General features: G+C 37.5%; 1 protein-coding gene across 2 annotated transcripts in view; it reads right to left on the reverse strand.

Moving 5' to 3' along the window:
- Positions 1–8891: 8891 nt before the first annotated feature.
- LOC136264368 (E3 ubiquitin-protein ligase RNF31-like) overlaps positions 8892–18587 on the reverse strand; it is a 38246-nt gene continuing 28550 nt past the window's right edge. The window contains exons 12-13 of one of the 2 annotated variants that reach the window (XR_010705089.1): positions 9329–11222; positions 8892–9098 (exon numbers count right to left, since the gene is read on the reverse strand). Coding sequence is in view for 1 of the 2 variants with exons in the window: in XM_066059099.1 (XP_065915171.1) it covers positions 9033–9098 (66 nt within the window). In the remaining variant the exon portion in view is untranslated. The remainder of the gene's footprint in view (positions 9099–9328; positions 11223–18587) is intronic. The other variant, XM_066059099.1, reaches the window with a different exon arrangement.

The raw sequence follows: 18587 nt of genomic DNA on the forward strand, positions 1-18587 counted from the left end.
TGCATGACCACAAACGTGATGTCCCATTAGCCTTGTAAGGCTTCATTTGATTACTTCAGCGCCACCTTAAGTAGCTAGTTTTGTAGTTAAAGTACTTAGTTTGGTACATACTCTATAATCGTAACTAGTTTGTTTAGTTTTCATGCATTCACCTAGTACGATAAAAAAGCATTTAACGCTGTTTTACGTAATTACTGAGCAATTGTGGTTTGGAAATGAACAACAATTCTCACTTCCATACAGCCTGCTACAATGACTTGGAATCATTTTGCTGTGAAACTACATGTCTAAACAGGTTATTTACGCCAAGTAGAAGATTGTAAACGGCGTGAATGCTCGAAGGTAATGCAACGGCACGGAGCGCTTGGAAATGTAGCCACGAGAACAGCAGCGCCAGCCCATTGTAGACCGTTAATTAACTCAACAGGCTTGTTTACTACAAGTTCTTGTCAGTGCAACAATCATGATAACATTACAAGCCTGTACCAGCTGCTAGAGCCTGGCTGAAGCGGCTGTTTGTAATGCACCTATCAATGTATTGCCTGTGCAGGTCGCTGAGGCCCATATAACTTGTTTTTGTTTATTATGTACTGTTTATCTTTTTTTTTAAATCAATGTATTGCCCCCCCCCCCCCCCCGCGTAAGTGGGGCCTTACAGGAGGGATTGACACGAAACTGCTGCCCCACTATTGACGATCGTTCAGTAAGCGCCCAAATATTTTTTGTTGTAACTTCCTTCGCTATGTCAAATCCCGCGTTGCAACTGGGACCAACAGTGGGGATTTGACACGATAGGTTTGCCCTATTATGGGGCAATTGACATTCGGCTGTGTCAAATCCCCATATATGCCCGAGGGGGGTAGTGGAGCAATACATTGATAGGTGCATAATCCGCATGGGCAGGTATGTTACAAGGCCAATTTTGGAAATTATTGGACAGCCTAAAAATTGCCAATTTTGGCTACTTCTTACAAACAAAAGTTACCACTTTTGGCAACTTTATAAAGCAGTGTAATGCAAAGCTATAGGACTGCTAAGAATTTGCCAGTTTTGGTAACTAAGTTTCTATCTAACTTTGGCAACTTTTGGAAACCATCAAAAAGTTGCCAAGCCTGAAACTGCTGATGGTTTCCAAATTTGGCAGTTTAAGATGGTGCTCAAAACTACCAATTCTGACAATAAAAAATGTACTCTTTTTTATGAAGACCAATGAATAAATCAATTGTGGGATCTAGTTTGCAAAAATGGCAAAATTTGATGCCCACTATTGGACTGTTCATGCATACTAAAATTACCACTTCTGGCAATTTCTTGCAAATAAAAGTTTCCACATTTGGCAACTTTAAAAGTTGCAAAACTATTGTATTGCTTACAAATTGCCAGTTTCGGCAATTTTCTGAGGTTTCTACTTTAGGCTACTTTTGGAAGCAAGCCAAAAGTTGCCCCAAAACTGAAAACTATAGTCCAAATTTGGTAGCTTGATCATCCACAAACTGTGCTTGTACCTATCCATTCTGCATTCCGGCAATACAACTCAATTTTAACTAAGATAATTGAGAACTTGGACTTAATTGGCAACTGGATTAGCAGATTTTGTGATCTAGTTCACCAAAAAGATGGTGAAAGGTTTGACTCAATATTGCCAAATTTGGCAGCAAAATATACATAACACAAATTTAGAATACCCTATTCTGCATTATAATTATTGTAGTTTATGCCTGCTAGCTCAATGTATATCTAAACCGTACGATATATATGGTGATTACTGCTGCAATGCACTGTTCTACAATTTACGTATCTTTAAGATTCAACAGAAATATTATTTACAACTACAGTTGATGTACATTTTCCAAACAGAATTATAATTAATGTTGTCCATATCTAATGTGTTTTTTAATGGTCCTCTTACATTTACGTTTGGCCAACGGTGTGAAAGCCTCTTGAGGAACTTCTTCTTGGGGATTTGTAGCTATATAGCATGATTTGTAGCAAGATATTCTTTTGACTTTGTCCATTTTATCGCATTTTGGTCAATTCACATTCAAATCATAAGTTTGCTACATAGCTATATTCCTACTGCTGCTTTTAAAGTGAATGTATAGCTAGCTACCTGGCATCCACTGATAATATTGCTAGTAATCATATTTAAATACTTTCAGGCATCATTATAACAGTTCCTCTAAAGTAGGCATAGTTAAGTTAGCAGCTTTGTGAACTTTAACACTGTAATGCTCACTTTCATGCTTAATACTGGTAAACTGTAAGTGTCAAAGTTTCCAAAACTGGCAACTTTTAGACTGTTGTTATAATTGCCAAAAACAGCAGCTACTGCACACGCTTTTATAAAATTGCCATTTTTGGCAATTCTAAGAATTTGTCACACAAAATTACCAATTGTGGATAACCGAATCCCACAATCAAATTCTCTATCATCTTTTATAAAAGAAAGTACATTTATTGCCAAGTTTGGATACTTTTAAGCGTCATTTGTGGTTACTCAAAGAAACACAAAAGTTGCCAATATTGGCAATTTTGGGTTGCCTGAAGTTGCCAATATAGTCAACTTTGGGCGGCCTGAAGTTGCCAATATTGGCAACTTTGGGTTGTCGAAGTTGGCAACTTTGGGTGGCCTGAAGTTGCCCAATTTTGGCAACTTTTAGGCTGTCCAATTGTTGCCATAAACAGCTTGTAACATACCTCGCATGGGGCGAGGCGGCTTTATGGGCAGTTCTATTCACTACCAAACAACGATGCGAACTGCAGGGGATATACCTTACGAGTAAAACAAATTTATACCACTACCATCGCTTTGTTTACAATTATCCCACTACAAGTTCGCCATTTCGTGGCGCGATGTAATAAAACGCAAAAATTATCAAGTCATGAACATATGTGAAATTAGCACTAGTATGGCTTGGCGTATACTGTCCCTAAGCACTGCGTAAAAGTTCGCAATTTGAAATGCCACAAAATTTTACATCACAAATGTATAGCTGATTCCACACTTTTTAAAGCAGTTATTTTCTGAGGTACATGATTATCACTCACATAAACTAAAATCTACTCTTTTGTTGAATAAAAAGTATCTATTACTGTGTAGATCTCACAGAATAAGCATAAAAGTACAGATAACTCGAGTAGCTATGTGGGAAAAGGAAAGCTATCATGCAGTTAAATCTCCTTTAATACAAGCACTGAATGAGTTACTCGGAGCACTTAATTTAGCTTCTTATTAGTGGTATTTAGTAAACTGTAGCTAATGGACTTTGCTCCTGAAAATTTGGACTTGTATACTAAAATTGTGGATAGGGACCCGTCGATTTCGCCGGCAAAATTTTTGGTATAATGGGTGGGTGAAAGCAATGAGCAAAATGCTGGCATAATAGGAGCAATTTTTGTGAAGTGGACATAAAAATTGCACAAAAGATCGAGATACTCAGACATGCTAAAATATCGACAATGCAACAATGCATAGCTAATTGTTACAGGAACAACAAGTGACAATCGAGATACCCTAATAAAACAGTCACACATGTTAAGCAATATTAGCTAGCTTCTTGCTTTACATGTTAGAAGTAATTGCTGATCGAGATACTCTAATAGAACCGTCACTTTAAGGCGAAACTGTAGCTTTGCACTTAGAAATATTCAATTAACAAAGATCACTGCTGAGCAAAATTTATAACTCTTGGGCAAAATATGGAGCATTATAGGTGAAAAATAAAAGAATTGCTGGAAAGAAAAATAGGTAGAAAAAAAAGCAAAATAGACTGGTCCCTAATTGTGGACCTTTTTTCCAAGAGGGCGGTTCTTTCAGAACCCCCCGTGCTACAGGCCTGATGGAGTAAATGAATCTGAAAGGAACATGTATATATTATTATATACACAAAAAATTTTAGTAGGACTGAATAGGATAAACCCGTTGTAAATTACCACTCTGGTGACTCCACCCAAATAGCATGCAGGTTATGTTTTAATGTCTGTTGGTCCAAACATTTGACTAATGATGAATGCAAGCATAATTATGCTTATATATAACATTCAGATGGAAGGGAGGACCAAGAGAATGTTGCACCCCTTATAACTGGAAGAATTATAAGTCGTGAGTACGAATGCTTTTTTTAAAATTATATTCTAAATTTGTGCATATCATGATCAGCAAACAACATGCAGGAACCAATAGTTGGTAATAAATCAATTCTAGCCAGCTAAATGGCCAGTTCCAAATATGGCTATATAGACATACATCTTTACAACAGGTTGATGAATATGCATGGTAATTAATTTGAAAATTTTGATTATTATTAATTGTGATTATATTTGTTACTGTACAGAAATCAAAAAGATTGTCGTGCACAGGTGTGATCATAATGAATGTTCGGGTTGGTACAAAACTCATCTAAGGTAGGGGAGTGAATTACAAAGGGGGTGTTCCAGAGTCTGATTGAAAAGGAAAATTTATAAGAGTCAATCAGTGTCAAGCTGTTTATAATATCCTTCCCTTGATGGACGATGATTAGGTATAAAATCATTTGTAGGCATATTTAGATTGCCATTGATTATTTTATACATTGCAGTTATCTTAGACTTGTTTCTTCTTTTTTCGAGGGTATAGGTAAATTTAATGATGACATCATTCTTGTTACACTACTAAATCTAGAAAATTGTTGTAGTAAAATCTGGCTGTTCTCCTTTGGATGAAGTCAAGTTGGTTTATGTTGGTGTGGGTGTGAGGGGCCCAGACAGAGGATGCATATTCAACAATGGGGTGGACCATCATCTTATAACAATTGTTCTTAACAGAAACAGGGCATTGGTGAAGATTACGACGCAAGAATCCATTAACCTGGTTTGCTTTGCTAGCGACTCTTTGTGATAGTTTCTGGTCAATGGTGACCCCAAGATATTTGTGTGAGGAACCTCAGAGACATAGGCGGCAGAAAGGGGGGGGGGGCTAGGGGGCTAAAGCCCCCCCCTCGGTCTGCTGAGGGGGGCTTAGCCCCCCTTCATGCCGAACTGAGTTATCCTTCTTGGAGTGGGGCTGAAAACTGCGATAAAGATCGAGATACTCTAATAGTAGACATTCCAGCCCAATTTTTTAATTTTGGAAAAATGGGCTTTTTATATGTTCAATGGATAGAGTATTGATTGCTGATCTCAGAAATATATAGTTTGTTGGGTTGGAATTAGCTACTTTGGCATGCACAGTGCTTAAAAATTGAAAAAAGGTACATTTTTTTCCAAGGCTCCCCATACATTTTAAAGGGAAAAATGGCACAATTGAATCAGGAAGCCATCTAGCAATCTGGACTATCTTGAAACTGCAGTTGCTTCTAGCTGTAAGTTTGTACATGTAATGAGAGTAACTTCAGAACTTATTGGATCTCAGCGATCTTTCTATGCTTTGTGGTGAGCAAATATGTTTCACCTACTGCACACTTCTCAATGCAATGGTGTATACCCTTAGGCAAGTGGCTAACTCAAGTAACTAAAAACATCAAGGTAACAACTTATAAAGGTAAACAACTAAAGTGAAGGTGCCACAATGATGCAACAATACCTAAAGTGGAGTTGTGGTTTCAATCATGGCATTGTTATGCCGACTTTGAAGTGGTTTATACTTCTGAGCTGATGACACAGCCATCAGAAAATTGCTCTGGAGCTGAAAATCGCTAACCCGAGCGAAGTAAATATGCACTTTAAAGTAAGCACCAGTGACTGCCTTCCACCCGACAGTACGTTTTTAAAAGTTTTAAAGTGTTCTACATAGATTGCATGGCTTGAAAAGATTACAAAACAACACAAAACTTACTTATATGTAACGCGCACGATAAAACTAAGATTTTCATGATGATCAGCGTGTGGACAAACCCCACAGTGATTTTCAACCTCATTGGAGCTCCGACGACGGAGCAATCCCAAGTTAAACATGACTTGTTAATTTGTGCCAGGATTCTATTGGGGAATATACGGAGAGTTTTTTTATTAAAAAATCTCGGATACTGGAATGCCTACTAATAGAGCAGTCACTCTAATAAAGCAGTCACAGTATTAGAGCAGTGTGTAGCGAGCTATGTAAGAATTTTTATGTAGTTTATCAGCTATTAATGCGTAGCTGGTGAGGTGGGCAGCTATTATCAGCTGGTTGCGACCTTTTTTTTTTTTTTTTGTCCCACCATACCAAACCAGAGACTAAGTCTGGGTCAGCCCAGCCCCCCTCATATTAACTACTTCCTCCGCCCCTGCTCAGAGATGATAGAATTCTCCAGATGATAGCTACGAATAATACTTATTTCCACTATATACAACAAACATATGTATAATCACATAAACACTGTTGATTTACACTTCTTACAGGTTTCTTGCAGAAAAAACGCATTGCTGGCTACACTCCACTCCACATTAGGACACTGTACCATCTTTCTATACCAACTTCATTGATGAAGCCAGTAGTACACTATTTTGTGGCACATTATAACTATGTGTATATTCTGAGTCACCGCAATCACTCACTTTAATACACCATCGAAAATTAGGATTTTCAATCATGGCATGTACATTCACCACCTGTGTAAAGAGATCATACGTTTCTTTGCTCAAGTGTGACTAAACCACTGAACATTTGTAGATACTCAATAGTTTCTGATGACATATCTGGCTCATCACACACTGGATAATTGAAATGGTTAATACTTTTCTCCCCGACCATTAAATTAAAATGACCACTAAAACAATCCTACACACAGCATGAACCATGTTGACCATCTAAACATTAGTAGCATAACAAGAACATTTTACTTAGATATTAACTTCATCTCATGTAAACTGTTCAAGACCAATAGGGTTAACAGCTCTGAGTCAGGACCCTTACAGCTATTTCAATATCATCATTAGTCATAGCCAGATCAAGACAAGCTCTCAGTGTTAGTTTACCACGGCTCGAAATAACGTTCGACAGTCAGCCAATTTCTGGTCAATATTGTGCAATGACTGGTTAATTTTATTGCTGTCTGGACATTGTGGCTAGATAATTCACTACTGGAGAGCAGCCTTACAAAGGCAGCAATATTTAATTAAGCTGTTTGTTTATGGCTTGTGGCCACAAGCTTTACTCAAGCCAAAAATGGTGATGTTTGAACACCAACCTACTTGTACTTCTCAGCTACACATGAATGTGCAAAATGTATTTAAAGCCATGTTATCCAGTGTTACCTTTGACTTGTGGGATGCATGAAGTTTCATTTAGGAGCTAAAAGACTGTTGTACTGGACTAGATACAGTGATTTATGACATGGTTACATTACTTTTGGCATGACTACATCTTTATTACTGAAAGCTTAACACTGGGTACCAGTACATTTTTATGTTTTGACAGGACAAAATCTGTGTTGTACTGGCAGTTGGACAGTACACTCAAAAAAATTACCGGGAGCCCTGTTTACACTCCCTCACCAGATGAACTAATACTTCACAATGATTAGTAGTAGGCAACTTGTATTCAGCCATTAGTAGTTGGTGAAGATACTGAATGAAACATAAAGATATAAAATCATACAATGAAAGGAATACACATGCAAATAGCACAAAATATTAGAAAAATTCCTATTCTCTGTTACAATTTCAGGTTTGCATTGTATACTATTAAATGTTTTAGGCTCATCAATGAAATGTCTTAAGTGTGACAAATATTTGTGTACACTAGATTTAAAAAAATGAAAAATTAGAAAGAATACATAAACTGAAGCACATTTTAAAATAATACTGTAACCTTACAAGCACAAAACAAGAAAGGATCGCTGGATTGGTAATGTAAACAACAATCCCTATTTTTGACACCATCTGAGCTATTCAATAAAAAGTAATCTTTAGTTTGCTAGGATACCAAGTTGTGTATACTTAAATCACACCTGCAATGTTTTTTGTTTTTTATTATTATTACTTTACAGCGACCAGCACTGAAGGTCTGACAGCAACATGTGCTGCAGCCTTAGGATTACCTAACCTAATTACGAGGACTTAGACTTCAATGACTTATAGCTAATAAGGTGTAACAGAAAAGGGGCCAAAGTAAGGAAAAAAATCCCTCCAACCCCAGGATTAGAACTGCAGGTCACCCAATGTCTAGTCGAGGCCACACTCAGTCTTCCTCCAGGAGGGATGGATATTCTTCCTTATACCCAAAGTATTTATTATTAACATTTTACAGTGACCAATTATTAACACTTTACAGTGACTGGTGAGATAATACCAGGTGGTGTGCAACTCTACAGAAAAATTGTTTCAATCATTTAAGAGATCACAGAGATACATTATATGTGAATATTGCATTTGTTTCTTCCTGTCAATATACTCACAGTGTGGCTGCAACAGCTCCTTGGGCCACACGACATCCTTCGGCTTAGCAGTGCCATCCTTTGCATTAGAGGCAGCAATTCTTCACTTGGAAGGCCAATGCATCAGGATAATGTCTCTAGATCTCTCTTGCCATAGCTAAAGGGGTGCTAGTAACAGCTGGACACTTTTTCAAAAAAATAATGTATCTTGTTATTATTAAAAATTAATAATAAACTTTGATAAAAAAAGGTTCAATCCAGTAGTCCAGTCCACAATTAGACACTATTGACAAAATGTCAAACTACAGATATTGTCAGTGTTTCAGCCTTTAGGCAAGGTTAGTTATATCATTGTAATGCTTGTTCAAAATTCAATGGTTAAGTGTGGGAAGATGTCTATCATACAGTATGCCCAATGTCAGTCTGGCTAAACAAGATCAGTTAGCAAAACAGTGTGTTAATATACCGCTCTGCTAAGGTGTGGAAATATCAAACCTATATTGCTTGTCTTCATTATACTTTCATGCACTCTATTGTTTTACTATTCCATTGTTTGGGTAGTAGCCTGAATCATCATCTGAAGGGATCATGTAACCGCCAACATAATAAGACCATTACAAATTATGATTGAAAATACAATGTCTCTACAGTTATACCTTAATTTAAGAACCTGTCTGTTTCTCCTATAAAGTTAATAATCTAATAAATAAATTTTCCTTTGTTTAATCGCTTTATTCTTTGTAGGGGAAGCTCTTCTTTGATTACCTGGAATGAGATGGTATAGTATGACAAACTGACACATCAAACTTTCATATTATATAATTTATAGTTATAACACACTTATGGGGGATATGACTAAAATATATGCACAATCTCCCAAGAACACACAGTGCTTCAGGGAGAGTGCATATATTGTGTTATAACTGTTATATTCTACACCCCATGCAGTCAGTAGATGAAATGATTACAGATAGCAATTTATAGTGAAACAGCACCTGTTGGAGAATGAAATCAGTAGAAATCCAGATGTTTCAGAGTCTATGATCAGTGCCACACCCATCTACTCTCGTGATTACTGAGTTATCCATGAAGGAGACAACAGTTCATCAAAATCCTTTTACTTATTCAGGTGAGTAATTGTTGACTGATTGAGGTACTTGTTATTAGAGGCTCGTTTACCATTTAGATAAGCATTTCATGAAATTACGCCATATCAAGTAAGCGTAGCCACAGAGCGTGATATATCACTTATATACTACAGTTTGCCATGGTATATCAGTTATATGCCAGTGTGATGCTTTTGATCTCCACCACAGGTGTAGTATATATATAACACTTTTAATCTCCACCACAGATGATAGTATATAGTATCACGACTCACGGTAGTGAGGCGCACAGCCAAGAAACTACGAAGCGCAGGCTCAGTTAAAATACATGCGGCCACTACTGTGAGTTATTTAGGCCATACCTATTTGAAAAGTTGTTGCTCAGATTTATTTTGCAACAAACTGGGTCGGTCAGTAGGCAAAAAAACAGCTGGCTAGCTATGTTTATCTTTTTAAAATATATACTTTCTAGTTACAAGCTATGTAGCTAGCTATTGTAAAGGAAAATGTAGCTAGTAGCTCAATGAGTCATAGACGGTACCAAAATAAATTTCTTAGCTAAGAAGTAGAGGTATATATAGCTAGCTACACTGGTCTTTAGTGATTAGGTTTAAGAAAACTATACCTATAAAGATAATGTTACCTTTTGAGAGTAAAATTTTACATACTGACTGTTCTATTAGAGTATCTTGATCATTTTGCACTAATTACAAATTAATTTCTAGGTGTCATGTGATCTTGATTTTTTTTCCTAATTAAAATGTGTAAAATTGGGTTGGTCGGGTCTGAGCAACAACTTTTCAATAGGTATGGCCTTACATGTAGGAACAGTTTCACACTGTTACACCTTTTCAGCTATAAGCCACTAAGTCTAAGTCCTTGCAATTAGGTTAGGTAATCCTAAGGCTGCAACACATGTTGCTGTCAGACCTTCAGTGCTGGTCACTGTAAAGTGCTAATAACAATAATATTAGCCCTGGATTATGCAACATCTCTCAATGGACTTGTATTGCGTTACATAATAAAAAAAATTTTAGTTGTCATAGTTTTCTTGCGGCCTCGCTAAAAAAACAAAAAAAAAAACAGCCGTATTCAATTTTAGACATATTTCACTTGTTTCTCTAGCTACCTTGTGTGTTACACTTACCGTCACGTTATACCAGTCAACATACCCGTGTTTGTACTAGCCATCTAGCACTGACATTATCTAATTCTGGTTTGCCCCTACACATATTTTTTGTTTAACCTAATCCAGACAATAACTTTTAAAGACAGGATGTGCCACACAAGCCCTAATGTCAAGGTGTGAAAGCATGAAAAACGTACAGAAGACACTAGGGAAAGTGTTTGAAATCGTTATTCAAGACTCCATTTAGTGCCATGCACCATGCAAGAAATATTTTGAAAGTTGTGTGGAATGACTAAAACTCATGTACACAAAGTCACAAACCTGAGCCACATTCCAGACAAAACTTTGTTGCCCTACAGTACATACATAATGAAAGCCACAATGCAAGCTCCACCTTAATTAATGCTTTGTGGAAGTGTGAAACTGCCGTGGAAGTGTGAAGCTGCAGTGACAGCTACAAACAAAACAAATGAGGCAATTCTAATTGCGGCTGCGAAATCCATGAAAGTTTCTTGCCTTAGGGTAAACATATAACAATCAGTGCTATTACAACATGTAACACAAATTTAATACACATCACATCAAATAGTTTAGCCGGCACTAAAAGTGATGATTTCTTGGATGTCTACATGATGACACAAGATTAAGTGAGCCCTATAAAAGAACAAGCAGGTGCTGAATTAAACATACAAAAATTTCATTATTGCTGTTATCAATTACATGCACACATATTTTGATGCTGAGAAGGCTGGCTATTATTTTACAGCACAGAAAATGTCACTTGCACTTCAGAAACAGTGGTAAAATGTAACCACTAGTTCTTGAGAGGCTTTAGCTAACCTTTATAGTAACAGACAGCTTGATTTGGAGTATTTTCTGTAATAATGAATAATGAAAAATGACCTCCCGCCCACATAGAAATGCAATTTTTGTGGATGAAAAACAAGTAATCAAGTTTGCCTGGCTAATTGGTACAATACAGCACGTGGCAGCACTTTTATCCTCTCATGCAAAGTACAATAAGTATAGTTATACCACAGGTACAAGTGCTTTGCCTGATATATACGCACGTGCCCAAGGGCCACAGACCCGAGGGCAAGTGCGTATATATCAGGCAAAGCACTCATGCCCGTGGTATAACTAATATGTTCTACTTTGGCATGCAGGCTTACCTAATTGGCAAAATTTCTAGTTGTTATACCCTTCTCTTATATTAGGCTTGAGCCTATTATGTTCAAAATATTACCTATTAACCCTATTCTTTCCAGAATTTCCCAAAATTTTCTCCTATTATTCTTTTTTTATTCTTGTATCTAGCCTATTACTCCAAACTAATTCTCATTTAGTTTCTGTAGCTAGTCATGATCTGACTGCTCTATTAGAGTATTTGAGCGTTCTATTAGAGTATATCGATCTTTTAAAGGCTTTCAGCTCCTTTTCAGCCAGCACTCATATAATTACGTCAGCTATATATCACTCTTAGTAGCTTAACTCTTTCTTCTAGCTAATCAAGAATAGACATGCCCTTTAATTCCACCGATTATTTCTGTGGACATCCAATAATTCTAAAATTATGCCTTTAATCATCCTATTATTCCGGAATTATTCTCACGAAATTGGTGACCTATTATTCTCAAAATTATGCTGGCATAATAGACACAAGCCTATCTTATATAGGGAACCAAGTAGGCTGTGATTGTGGGATTGAATTTTTCCAAACAAGCTGTGATTGTGGGATTCAATTTTAATACATCAAACAGTAGTTTGATTTTACTTTTGTTAACATGGTACTTTTAAAAGATTAACGTTGATTATGTTTCTTTAATTTTTACAAAAGTAAAAAAACAACAAACAAAAAAAAAGCTACAGTTGATATATTAAAATTGAATTCCATTATCACAGCTTGTTTGGAAAAATTCAATCCCACAATCACAGCTTGCTTGATTTCCTATGTAAGAGAAGAGAGTAACAGTATAACATCAAAGAAATCTAATGATTTGATCTCTGGATATAGTGTGCACTCCTATTAGGTATGCAATGTCTCGAGTTAATGAGATACATGCACTTTAGCAATGCGTATATCTTGTTAAGGCAATGTTTAACAAGATATATGTAGTGGTAGTAGTGCGTATATCTCATTAAGGCAGTGCATATATGTAGTGGTAGTAGTGCGTATATCTCATTAACATTTTGAGTCAATGCAATATGTGATATATATATACCACTTTAGCGTGGGCATTCAAAGGCACCTCTCAGTATTAAACTTGCATATTGCCCAGGCAATATCATGGGAAAGTGGTTTGCCAATAACTTTGATACCCAGCCAGTTCAAAGAATCGATGCACTTTGACTCGTTATATTGAGCAACATAGAGCTTTGTATTGTGGGACTCATTTTTGTAGTGGTTGCTAAGTTTAGTACATTTGCTAAGATAGACTAGTTGGTTGTTACTAAAGGATAATGAAGGCACAAAATAATTGTTTGGATGCGTATTTCTACCCACCGCATATCAGCCTTTGAACAGGCTAGGGATGCGGCGATTATGCTGGCATAATTTTGGGCATAATAGGTATGTGTGGGAGCCAGGAATTATGCTAGCATTTTGAGGTGATTATAAAGCATTAACGGTAGGAAAATCTGCAGATTGCACAATTCCATTAAAAAGATCGAGATACTCTAATAGAGCAGTCTTGCATATTATTTTACTCTAATAAAAGTCACATTGAAATGAAATACTCTAATACAGCAACCGGCTAAAGAATTCAAGACTATTTAAAGCCTAAACATCTATGAAAATGGCCTGATACAACAATAAACTGGAATTATTAGCCAATTATAGTGGCATAATTTTGGGAATAATGGGCAATTCTCAAAAGTATAATAGGTGATTTTTTGAGCACTGCTCAAAAGCACAATGCTCAATTTTTGGAGCATAATAGCCTCATGCCTAGAACAGACCACGGAACAGCAAAACTACTACTGCTACGTTGAAATAGGTTAGTAACTTACAGTCCTAAGTACTTAACTTAATATAATATAATAACTTACTTATTCTCTCAATAGCGAAGTTAGTTGGCTTAACTTAGTACAAAAATGATAGCAATATGAACTCCATCCTACAATTGCAAGTTTTCTAACATTGCATGTTGAAGCATAGTAATGTATTAATGACATTTTAATGTATGGACAATGTTTTGATGGCTTTTAGCCCACGCTACTAAAACCACAATCAATCTTCAGATGCTACTGTATAAAACAAACGGGATGAGTTCTCATTAGTTCTTTCACCTATTAGGTGAGTGCGCCCCAAGTGATATATATATATATATATATATATATCACTTACACCACAACTGCTTGGGATTTTGCTGACATATACACCCACAGCCCTTGGGCCTGCAGCCCTTAAGCTTTGGGTATATATATCAGCAAAATATGCACTGGCTTTCCTTTGATCTAAGGTGTGAAAGTAGTACATAAATATATATACTACACCTGTGGTGGGGATCAAAAGCGTTATGCTGTGGAATATCTACCGTATTTACTTGGTTAAATGCCGCGGCTACTATTAGCCCAAGCTCCAAAATTGATGCGGCTACTATTCAAGGGCGGCTACTATTCGAGGGCGGCGTTTATTGTACTTGAGCACTTATTATATGCGGCTACTATCAATCCAAGGCCAAATTCGAAGTACTTTGCCATGTGTTCAGCAAATTGTCTTCAGCGCCTACAGTGTGATTTATGGTAAGTTATGCCATACAGTGCAAATGTACTCGAGGGCGTGCACGAGGCGTGCATTAAAAGAATTTACGAAGGTGGAATGATGGGAGATGCTGTCACTTATGAATGTTTCATTGAATTTGTTGTTAGAGGACACCATGTTTATAAAACTATATGGAATCCTGTTATAGGTGAAGTGTTGGTATGTGAACAAGAGACTGACAATGACGAAGATTCATGTGCAGTAGCAGTCAAGCTGGACGATATTATTGTTGGACATGTCCCACGAGAGATTTCAAGAATATGTTGGTATTTTTTAGAAAGGCGTGGGGCAATACTGTGTGAAATTACTGGGCACAGACAATACTCTAGAGACTTAGTTCAAGGAGGTTTAGATGTACCATGTATTTTCCACTTTTGGCACCAAGAAAGTGGTACAATAGACAAATTGGAAATATTATTGCACAGAGCAATAGGGAAAATTGATTGAAATAATTGTAAATACAGAAATGATAAATTGTACAGTCATTCGTGTGAGTTAATATACAATGAAATCACTGTTAATGTACCAGCTAGTCTTCGTCAGATAACTCGCTATCAGTCTCACAATCAGTGTCACCTCCATCAATTACTGCTTCATTGTTTTCTAATTCCTCCTCATCTTCTACCGGTATGTCTATTTCATCAAATGGATCCTCTGTTTCTGTATTTGGTTCTAGAAGCTGCCTTGTACAGTCTTCAACCTGGGCTCCTGCAGCAGAGGCAACACCATCATCCTGCATGCAATGTATCTGACTATCCTGTGAGCCACCTATTGGGACGGATATTCCACAAGCAAGGAATGAATTCTTAATAAGATCTTCACTTAGGCTATCCCAGGCTTCCTTCACCCACTGCACACAAAGAAGTTTGCTTGGAGCTCTCATGTTGCCGGCTGGAGTAAATGACATTTCACCAGACAAAAGCCACTCCTCATATTTACTCCTGTATGCCTCCTTGAATGGTTTGTTCCAAGAAACATCGGCAGGTTGAAGATGCTTTGTTAAACCACCAGGCACAACAACCACATCTGATCTTGCTTGTTTCACCTTTGCTTCCACTGAGTCAGTGAGATGACATTTGTATGCATCCCACACCAGCATTCTTCTGTGAAATGACAGTGTTCCCCAAACTTTGTCTACCCAGATTTCTGTTAACTTCTCATTCATCCAGCCATTTTTACTGTACTCTACAACAACTCCTGGAAATCTGAGCAGTTGGGGATCCCTTCTGACCCCTTTGAACACAACGAAAGGCTTTAATTGATTGCCGTTTGCCATTCCTGTTAAACACACAGTAAACCTGGCTTTGTCATGACCAGTGGTGAAAATTGGAACTGATTGTGCTCCAGTTTGAGTTACGGTAGTGTTACCAGCCATGTCCATCCAGCATGGTGTCTCATCCATGTTACCAATGGCTAATAGTTCATAATTGTACTTAAAGCGGAGCTTTCTAGCCTTCATAATAAAACTTACTACCTTGTCAGTCAGCTGAGGTGGTAGCCTTTGTCCTACTGTTGTTCTTCTTCGCAATGAAAACCCGCAACGCTTCATGAAATTGCAGGTTTCGTGACCTCAAACCTTCAATGTATGAAGCCAGTGCTTCTTCAATATCTGGATACTTCGCCTTACGTCCTCCACCAACCAGCCTCCTCTTCTTCGAGTCGGTATCTTCAAGACGGTCCTTCTGCAATTTCCATTCTCGCACTCTCTTTTCGTCCACTCCAAATTTCCTGCTAGCTTCCCTATTGGTTGTGCCTTCTGCACTCTCAACAACCTGTAACTTAAATGCAACACTGTAATTTCTTTTCCTTTTGGCAGAGCTGCTTGCTGCCATTGCCAGACACGTGAAACTTGAATAATAGGCGTTTATTCAAGGGCGGCATCTATACTCAAAATTGATACATTCATTGCGGCCACTATTCAAATGCGACGACTATTTGAGGTGCGGCGTTTAATCAAGTTAATACGGTATATATAAAGCTGTCTGTCTGCATTCTTTCCTCATGACACCGCTAACTCGGCAACCAAAGCAAGTATCGACACAGGAATTTAACAAAAATAAGTACTCATCATCTGGCAACTCCAAGTCTGTTGTTACAAATTACTGTGCTTTCGTTCCCTCACTATGTCAGAGCATTGAAGACAGTGGTGTAGAGGAAAAATTGAGCTATATTCCTGTCAAAACCACAAAAAAAAACAGCCAAAGTGTTAGCACATAGAACTGTTACCCCAAAGGTCCGGGGTTTCAATTCCTGCCCATGACAACTTTTTTTCTTCTTAGTGTCACTTTTTGTGATATACTTTTTCAAATGTCAGCTATTGACAACACTTACTTGGCAATCTGTGCATGTATCAACATGATTCACATGCGAAATGAAAGACTCACCATCTGGCCATGTCGCAAAGTTTATTTCAAGCTTCTACATGCATTCCTTCATTTGCTACAGCACATCAAAGGCCACAATGTAGAAAAAACTTCAGCTAGATTTCATTGCTAACCGCACAATAAACAGCTCAGCTGGTAAATGAAGTTGTTGCAATTACTGCTGTGTAGGGTGAGGGCTCAAATCCCACCAGTGACAATACTTTTTATACACCTTTTGGTGCATACTTTTTCTAACTCAACTCTTCTTCTCATAGTAAATTTATAGCATCCTGGTATTGCTTCACAGCATATGGACTGTTGGAAAAGTATATAGTAGCATATTTGATAGGTATAGGGCAGGCATAGACAGACCAATTGGGTGCATGTTCATTTGTGTGTTTGTCCCATGTGTTCTATTAGAGTAAGTGCCTTCTCTGTGTAACTCCAATTCTTTACAATGTTAACTAATTATAAAAACATTTAGCCATGAAGAGTGCATCTGTGTGTTAAGTTGGTTTTGCTCAAACCTTTGTTTGCAGTATATAGCTATAACAAACAGTACTGTTTTAAACACTCTTTGTTGACTATGTAATTACAGTGCCTACATGATAATACAGCACTACATAATTTCTAAATTATTGGGTTAGCTTACATGCAATTCTGCTGTTTAGTTAACCTGCATGTTCACATCATTTAAACTATTATTAGGCTTGCATGATGGTGGAATAAATTCCATGCAAAAGCATGCTCCTTTAGGGCATGATCTTTAATGCCTCATTCCCAATGCACTGATTCATGTTATTGTGGTTAATGTGGAATGTGAAATGGTCCCACACGTAGGGCAGGTACCAATGCTAGTAACTGATATACCACAGCAAACCATGGTGTATAAGTGATGTACCATGCTTTGTGGCTTCACACATTCCGTGAAATCCTTATCTAAAAGGTAAACAAGTCTCTAATAACAAGTTCCTCAATCAATCAACAATTATTCGCCTGAGTACCATGGGTGGTGGAGAAGGGGGGGCAAGGGAACTATAACCCCTGTCTAAACGATTATGGAGGGGATTGGCCCCCTTAAAATTATGTATAGCTGTCATTGAACAATTGTGTTGATTGTATTACACCAAATAACTAACTATACAAATGCTTAGCTACCTGCAATTCCAGTGAATCAACTGGATTCTATATAAGTCAAGATTGATATACCCTAATAGAGCAGTCACCCTAATACAACAGTCAACAAAACAAATATTAATGGACTAATGAATGCTAAAATCACTTTCAGATTCAATTTTGAGAGTCTAAATCTCAAAACATTTTGTGTAGGAAGGACGGTATGTCACCAGATCCCTTTCTAGGTCCACTGGATACTAATATAAATGCCTCAAGATCGAGATACCCTAATAGAGCAGTCACCCTAAATACAACAGTCAATTAATAGTATTCTCATAAACTGCTAAAATTGTTCCCAGATTCAATCTCAGAGAGCCTAATTTTCAAAATTTCCTGGGGGTATGCCACCAGGCCCTTTGGATCAGCATGCTTCACATGCTTTGCACACTAAGACATGTCATCTCTAGCTACACTCCAGCCCCCCCCCCCCCCCCCCCAAGGTGTCTCCTCCTGCCTGAGTAAAGGTTTTTGATGAACTCTTGTCTCCTTTGTGGATAACTCAGTAATCATGAGTAGAAGGGCATGGCACTGCTAAAAACTCTGAAACATCTGATTGATCAAGATTTCTACTGGTTTCGATCTCCAACAGGTACAACACATTCCAAATTAAAAGAAATCAAAATTTTGGAGTAAAGTGCTGAAAGGAATTTTATACTTGTGTAGGAAGCACAGTTCCTACATGTGTAGAGCTTTATTGAGAATTTTTGCAGAATTTTG

The sequence above is a fragment of the Dysidea avara genome, chromosome 8 (genome assembly GCF_963678975.1).
Source record: "Dysidea avara chromosome 8, odDysAvar1.4, whole genome shotgun sequence".
Lineage (NCBI taxonomy): Eukaryota > Metazoa > Porifera > Demospongiae > Dictyoceratida > Dysideidae > Dysidea > Dysidea avara.